The sequence below is a fragment of the Buceros rhinoceros genome, unplaced genomic scaffold (assembly GCF_000710305.1).
Source record: "Buceros rhinoceros silvestris isolate BGI_N320 unplaced genomic scaffold, ASM71030v1 scaffold11623, whole genome shotgun sequence".
Taxonomy (NCBI): Eukaryota; Metazoa; Chordata; class Aves; order Bucerotiformes; family Bucerotidae; genus Buceros; species Buceros rhinoceros.
The window spans coordinates 30,464-38,611 of NW_010403056.1; the positions used below are offsets into that span (position 1 = coordinate 30,464).

General features: G+C 47.2%; 1 protein-coding gene across 1 annotated transcript in view; it reads right to left on the minus strand.

Moving 5' to 3' along the window:
• The window catches only part of TOM1L2 (target of myb1-like 2 (chicken)), a gene marked incomplete at its 3' end in the record, with an annotated part of 30,613 nt that extends 27,088 nt beyond the window's left edge, over nucleotides 1-3,525 (minus strand). The window contains exons 1-3 of the mRNA XM_010132858.1: nucleotides 3,440-3,525; nucleotides 3,067-3,145; nucleotides 1,286-1,435 (exon numbers count right to left, since the gene is read on the minus strand). Of these exons, the coding sequence (XP_010131160.1) occupies nucleotides 1,286-1,435; nucleotides 3,067-3,145; nucleotides 3,440-3,477 (267 nt within the window). The remainder of the gene's footprint in view (nucleotides 1-1,285; nucleotides 1,436-3,066; nucleotides 3,146-3,439) is intronic.
• Nucleotides 3,526-8,148: the final 4,623 nt, after the last annotated feature.

The following is an 8,148-nucleotide window of genomic DNA, read 5'->3' on the forward strand; positions in this document are numbered from 1 at the left end:
GGTTGTAGGGAGGTGGGGGTCAGTCTCTTCTCCCATGTTATGAAGGAAATGGCCTTAAGTTGCATCAGAGGAAATTTCAGTTGGATATCAGGAAAAATTTCTTTACGCAGAGGGTCATTAAGCGTTGGAACAGGCTGCCCAGGGAGATGGTGGAGACCCCATCCCTGAAGGGGTTTAGCAGCCGTGTGGAGGTGGTGCTGAGGGACAGGGGTTAGGGACCCTGGCAGTGCTGGGGGAACGGTTGGACTCAATGATCTTGAAGGTCTCTTCCAACCAGACGATTCTGTGATTCTCTGTAATTTTGTGCTATTTTTTATAAAAGCCTTGAGATCAGAGACCAGAAATAAAGGGATCCCACCGACCCCAGTGTAAAGCCCACCCAATTCCCCCACCCTGTTCGGAAATATTTACGTTGTCATGCTCTAATGATGTTGTATCCGCAAATCCACAAAAATCAGAGGCAGATTTGGAAAACTATTTGTAAATACCTTCCCACAAGAAAGACTGCAGCAGGTTTACATCATTTGGAATACGCAGTGTCTTTCTGTCTCTGGTGTACGCAATAGCCTGTAGGAGCTTAGAGATAAAGCTCCCTATAATTGTCAGATTTCCTCCAGGCAGGCACCGATGCTTCCTCATGTGTTGCTAATGGTTTGTGGAATTAACGTGGCTGTTTACTGTTATGCTGCGCAGAAGGAGAAGCGGCAGACAGGCCTGTGCCTGCGCTTCCCCACTGCAGGCAAGGATCTGACAGTGCACAATAACCAGGGAAAAGCCACCAAAACCGTTTTAGCTCCTATACGGGCATTCTCTTTTCTGTAACGATCTTTAAAAGGAATTCAGAATGCTCTCTAATGGAGGGAAACAGCTCCATTTTACGCTCAGCAATCAGACACAGGAAGGTGAGAGATCTGTAACTCACGGCGAAAACGTGCTCCTCTAAAATCTCCCAGCCCCAGATGACAAGCCCATCACAGAAGCAGGTCTCCAGCTTCCAAATGTGACTGCTAAATTGCAAAGCCCTCCAGTTCTTTTTTATTAAGTCCTCTCGGTTTAAAGTGGAGTGGCACCTCCCTAACTAGAATCCAGACATTTCTACCCAGATAAAATATCGCCGCATGCGCATGGCTGCTCTTCCCTGCCAATCTGGATATACTGTTTGTTTTTACATATAAAAAACCTGCCACATTTTTAACGGTGACAGCATGTTTAGCGATGCGTAGCACTGGAGCAGACAGTCCTTATTTCAGGCAGCAACATATGGAAGCAGAGACAAGCTGCGTACCTGAATCAGCGCTAGTACTTTATCCTGCACAATCGTGGGGGGATTGTTCTTGGGCGAGATGATTTTCACCAGAACGCCATCTATGAAGTCACGGTTTGCCACTAAGACATGAAAGCGATGGCCACAGTTCTTCACACAGGTCTCCAACACCTACACACAGACAAAAATAAACATTCAGTGTTGGAGCAAAGCCTGATCTCACACACAGAACCTAGGTGGTCAGTTTATATTTTATTTTATTTTAAGAATTCTGATGGGAGGGAGAAGAGATAGAGGAAAAATTGCACTTATACTCTTGATTCTTCTTCATTTCCCACTTCTACCTAAAAGCCTACTTTTCTACACACACATTTTGATTCACCTCAACCACCATTAACACACTGGGTGCTTCTGTGATCTACCTTCACCTGTTTTCAGGGTAAAGACATACAAAGTTTCTTCCTCGTCAAAGCAGAACTTTTCAACCTGCGTGGCTGAACAGCATCGCATCAAGAGCGGGTAAGACAGAGGACATCCTGTCACAGTGAGATATCACTGTGCCGTGGCACTCCACCATCTCCTATGTACAGGGAACACAGCTGGACCCGCTTGCTCTGAGCTCTAAGCCATGTTTTAGAGTGGGGAATTCAGGTGAATGATCTTCACTCATTCAAAACACTCCCTCGTGAATGCTCTGACAGGTTAGACTTTGACATGTTTTCCCCCTGCAACCTAGCTAGAGGCACCTTCCACTTGCCATTCAACTGCCATGGCAGAACAGCTGTTGATTTTTCTCTGAAGAACATGATTAGCATGGAGATAAATCCAACGCGTCACTTCTCCTCACAGCCATGCCTAATAACCACTGCGACTCTCTATCTGAGGAGTCTGTAATTACTCTCCTACTTCAGCTACTTTCATCAGCCACAATGACACCGACTCATTCCTGACGAATTTCGCTCTTTCCTGCACGATGGATAATCTCATGGTTTGGTCTTTTGGTAATCTGTCAAAATGACAAGCCGGGATAGGAAACAGCAAGAAGACAGAATATACAGTCACGCTTTGTCAGGGAGATGCAACAAGAGCTGCGTGAAAGAATCATACAGATCACCTACCCCCCGCTGTATAACTCGATCTAGTTAGTGCTGCTCATTCCTCAGACTGCCGGGGCACAGAGCCTGCCCAGCACCGCACATTCAGGGGTGCTGCAGTACCCGGGAAACCCCTGGCTAAACCCAGCAGTGGGAAAGGTCACTGGGATATTATCTCGCACCTTAGCAGCACTGCCTAAACGCAGAGAATATAATTTACACTTTATTGAGTGAAATTAGATCAGCTTAAATTAATGTGCTTCTCCTACAGAGATCCATTCACCAGGGAAATTGTGCATCAGCTACTCATGAAGCTGAAAATATGGCAAGTTCATCATCCTCACTTGCAGATATACCCACAGCTGCTGTCTTGGAGTGAAGAAACGGTTGGACACAGGTTGATGAGAGCAGAAGGGAAAGCCCCAAAGGGTAAGCAGACCCATTTGGGCTACTTTAACTTTCCTCAGTCGGTACTTGGGATGAATAAGAGCCCCAGAAAACACAGGAATCAATTGAGTCAGAAAAATGCTATGCAAAGCTTCCAGCAACTCTCCCCGAGGAAGTGAGGAGGCAATTGGAGAGAAGAAAAGGGCAGAGCAGTGGCTGGTGAAGCGAATAGCGTGTACATTCAAGAGAGTGCCAGGAAAAGGAAAATGGCAACAGAAAAGGGTTCTGCCCTTTTGAGGCATTCCAGCCTCCCCCACTCACCGTCAGCGCCAGCATGACCTCTCTGTAATTTTTGTTTCCATTCAGCCTCTTCTTCAATGCTCGAATGGCGTCCTTGGGACTGGAGGAGAAACACACTGGTTTTAAGAGCCGGCTCAGAGACGCTCGTCACATGCCGTACACTGTGGGAAAAGGAATCCTTCCCCATTTCCAGCTGGACATAAGGGTTAACTTCAGATTACTCCACTACGACCAAACTAGGGTCATGTAGAATTATGTGAGGGGACAAGATAGCACAGCAGCCAAGACCAGCGCAATGCCCGAGGCCTCCAAAAAGGCAGGGTGTTGGTCAGTCAAGCAGGAGAGATTGACAGGGACTCAGAAAAAGGTTTGAAATAGCTGAAATAGCACGTACCCTTCTTCTGTCTCGTTGATAATGTCACAGATCTCCATGTTAAGTGTCCAGTCTTCACTCTGCAGAGAGCCATCTGTGGCCTTTTCTGTAAAGAAAAAGAAATCTTTTCACGTCCTCCTGATTAGGTACCATGCCTCAATCCCTCTCCAGTTACTCTGAGCTGAAACTATCCATTATAACAGGGAAAAAAAAAGTCCCCACCGACTTGTAAACAATGTCAAACCTTCCCTCCTGGTTTTAGGGATCAGCATAGAGGTTTCCAGACAGACTCGATTATCCCTCAAGCTCATTACCTTCAGCCCACATCGATGGGCTGCTCTTCAAAGTCTCCTGAATTCCTGGGAGAGTAGGAAAATGTCAGCTAATTCCAATGTGAACTTCTCAGGTGCTACATTGCTGGCAAGTTATGAGGCAGGAGCATCTCCCCAAAACTCATGTGACCTTCCTGCTCTAACATGAGCATGATACACCTCCACATGAATCGAGGGAGGAAAGGTAGCAACTTGGAGACATAATTCAAGGAAGTCCAGAATTTCAGCATGAAAAGAATGACCAGCACGTGAAAACGTTTAGCACGGAACAGTTCACATCATAGTATCATTCAGGGACACCCCTTTTTGCCCAGGACTCTCCTACTCCTGTACCGTGGCCCCTCGATACCAGCTTGCCAGGGGGCTGGGCACAGCTTCCCTCTGTCCCATGCCATGTCCCCACTCTCCTCTCCACACTGGGGCAATGCGCACATCTCTCAAGCACAATCCACCTTCCTCCCAGCTCCCAAACGCTCCCTCGCTGTTTAGGTAAGTCACTCCGGCATCAGACTAAATTGTGTGGGAAGGATGACCTATAGCACCGTGACAGCGGCAGATGCCAACTGCTGGCAGTTTAATTTATAGATGTCTGCAAGAGTAGCATAACCATAACTCCCAGTAATCAGTTGACAAGAACTATCTCCTCCTTGGGATTTCCTCTTCAATCAATATAGTTCTGTCTAGTGGTGCCGAGAACATCCTCTGAATGTTTCACACCTCTCACTCAGCGCGTTCGAACCCGATCTGCCTGACACTGCCCACACTCAGAGTGCTCTCGAGGTCAACAGAAAGCCTGTCACCAGAGAGACCTAAAAGGGTTGAGGCAAATGTGACCTTCTTTGCTAACTTAGTCGAGGTTTTTCTACAGCTCCCCATGTTGGAAGGCAAATAAGAGAAAACAAAAGCATTTTTAAAAAGCAAAATAAGCCAAGGAAGTAAAAACTTCTAAACATTTTAAAGCAGAAACAAAACCACAGGTACCATTTTTCCCAACTATCCCTCTGTCTGCACATGGGACCCCAATCTGTCCTCCGGAACAAGGTGGATTTTGTTGGAGAACACCGAGCTCCAAGGACTGCACACATCTCCTTTTCTCTTTACCTGTGGTGTTTTTCCCACTAACATTTCTATCGCTGTGACTGAGGACACAGATGCCCACAGGCCATAATTAGGGGACATTTTTTGGGCAAACACTGTGTGTCTGTAATTGAAGTTTCAGTGACTTGTCTACACCAGAATCACAGCTAAAGCAGCTCCACCAAGGACAATAATTGAGTAAGTCTGAGACAAACCAGAAGCTCTGCAAAATCCAAGCAGAGAGTGCTGAGAAGAAGCCATCTATCTCCAGAAGGGAGAGGACACCATGGAAAAGGAGATGATAGAACTCTCTGCAGACCTCGCTTCCCATTCAGACAGGAAGCAGATCGCTACACGGGGGCTCACTCACCATCTTCACCTCTGGGTCTGCAGCCATCACCACCTTATGGAATTCCCTTTGACCACAAAAACCTTTTCTGCTTGAGGATGAGCTTCAGAGAGATGCATGGCTTCCAAAATGTCAAAAAAATCATGGACTGGCTGGGGTTGAAAGGGACCTTTCAAGGCCATCTAGTCCAATAACCCTGCAGTGAGAAGGGACATCTGCACCCAGAGCAGGGGGCTCAGAGCCCCAAGGGCCAACCTGACCTGGAACATTTCCAGCGATGGGGTTTCTCCCACCTCTCGGGGCAACCTGGTCCAGGGTCTCACCACACTCAGCATCAAAAAATTCTTCCTTCTCTAGGGTCTGAATCTCCCTCTTTTAGTTTAACCCATCACCCCTTGTCCTGTCCCAACAGCCCTGCTGAAAAGTCTGTCCCCACCTTTCTGACAGGGTCCTTTAAGCACTGGAAGGTCACACTAACATCTCCCAATAGATACTGGACAAATTATGGGGTACCTTTAATTTACTGCAGGGATTCTCTTAAGGAAGAGGCAGGCAGAGCTGTTCAATGTTTCCTGGGGTACAAGAACTCGTCTTCATGCAAAACTACTTGTAACAATCACACTTTTAGTTGTGTTTTGTTCTTATACTGCCCCTGAGGCTTTATCGCTACAGAACGTGATCTGCTGTCCCCTCCACGTCCCACTCCTTTCCTTGTTGCTCAGGAAAACACGAGAGTTAACATGAGAGAAAACCCCTTAATACTCAGAGATATGAAAAAATCACGACATCTGCTCCACTGGAGAAGGGGATCTCCAAAGCTGCAAAGGATTTACAAGCACGGTGCTGCAAAACGAGAGATTTCACCTGAAATAGGGGCGTATGAGTTGCTTTCCTAATCTAAAAGTATATTAACAAATTTGTGTGTTCTTGATAGCATTTGGCATCAGGCAGCAACTTAGCGATATTCATACTCTGGTTCCGCTACCGCTTTTTATAAACACTTGTGGAAAATGCTGATCCTGCGCAAGGCTGTGCTAGCAGCCAAGTCACTCATTGGTCTTGTAAGACCCATTTATTAAGGTTTATTTTGGCAAAATGTGTGTGTGGCATTACTCCACAGCTAAAAACTGCCATTTTGGAGACAGTAGAGCAAGGAGATGCTGCTGCAGGGAGGGTGGCACAGCAACCCTCCTCTGCGGCCCCCAATAACCGCATCATATTTCCTCTCCGAGATAGAGGAGGGCAAACGAAACCCCCCTTTCACAGAAAGTTTGGTTTGCCTTTTTATTTTTGTGTTTCTGTTCTTTAGTCGGAGTAATACGTGGTGGAGACTGCGGGGGTTCAAGACGTAACTGTTGTCTTTTTGAGAATTCTTTTCCCCTTGGGCAATTTTTAATTCGAGTAAGAGTCGGAAGGTAATTTTAGTCACTTCTCCAGTGACAGGGAGAGCACGAGCTCTTGTCGTCTGTAGTCGTTTGTCCTTTGTCGGGTGTGTGACCCAGATTTGCTGCTGCAGTGCTCTCTCAACTGCTCGAGAGGAGTTCACTGACTGCAGAGAAGGCAGATGGGGTTGTGTGTGATTTGTTTGAAGAACAGTATTATGCCACAATGAACTGAAAGCCTGTAGAGCTCTTCCAGAACCAAAACGCAGCAGGTTGTAGTTCTGGATTCCTGGTGAAACAGCTCTGCCTGCACTCGCCTGTGAGAGGATCCCTGCCCAACATATCCAGAATGCCGCAAATTAAAAATACCCAACAACCTGTCCAGTATTCAATGGATGTTTTGGAAGCCATGCACCTCTCTGAGGCCTCTCCTCCAACAGTACATAGATGTGATGGACAAGATTAAACAGATTTTGGAAACTCTCACAGAACTGCAAAGGAAGTGAACGCAAATCATGCAAATCCCCTTTCAAAAAGTCACTGCTTCCTCAATCTCTTTCAGCCTCATTAAAAAGCATCTAAATGGCACTAGTTCACACAAGGACTCTGGAACACAACCAGAGGATTCCAGGGTAGCATAAGAAATGTTAAATCACACAAGAAGAAAGGCAGTGAGCAGGAGTCCCTCCTGCCCCTCCCCTCCCTGAGCTGGAGAGTTTATGGAGTAGTTCAGTGGTGTAACAACCGAGCTGGCAGCTCCCAGCCTGGGGGCCAGGGGTGCCTCGCACAGCTCCTGACCCGAGAGCTACTCCCAGCACTGCGTTACCGCCGGCTCCATCACCGCAGCAGGGACCAGGAGTTAGTGTCTCGCACGGAGACGTGGTACCACCAGCGAGATTATCAGAGAGTCTCTTTCGGAAACAAGATGCTATCGGTTCCCACCACGTTTCCCAAATTAAAGCATAAATGTTCTGGGAGAAAGAAAGACAATCTGACACCCGGCGCCTGACACGCCGCAGACCTTGGGCACTGCATATGCACACGCCAGCAGTAGCTTATCTCTAGTCTGTAAAGAAAAGAGGATAAAATCGTGCTATTTTTTTCATTTACACCTTCCCTCGGAGATCTAACTCTTGTGGCCGCATTTCCGCACTCTGCCAAATGGCAGCATCAGCATCTCCCCGCTCGCGCTGAAATTGTGCGCATTTATGGCGTTCAGAAGGTGCTGCTCAGGAGTGTAAAGTCTTCAGTGTAAACAGTCTCAATGCGCACACACCCCAGCCAAGCCTCTTCCCGAGCGACCTGCTCCGACCTGAGAGATGTCACCATGAGGAAACGAAGTTGGAAATGCCTATGTAACCACCACATAATAAACAGGCGGGGCAGGAATGAGGGAATGTGCTTTTAAATGCAGAACTGTTACCACCCACCTTGAACCCAGCTCAAAAGTCACCTACTGAACAAATCCTAACAGTGGTTGTCCTTGAGAAGAGGCTCTTGCAGCCCTTCTCAGTCCATACCGTATGGACTAAAACAGCTACTCCAGCGGAATGACAACAGCAGGCACGACCAGGGTAAAAATCCTGCTGA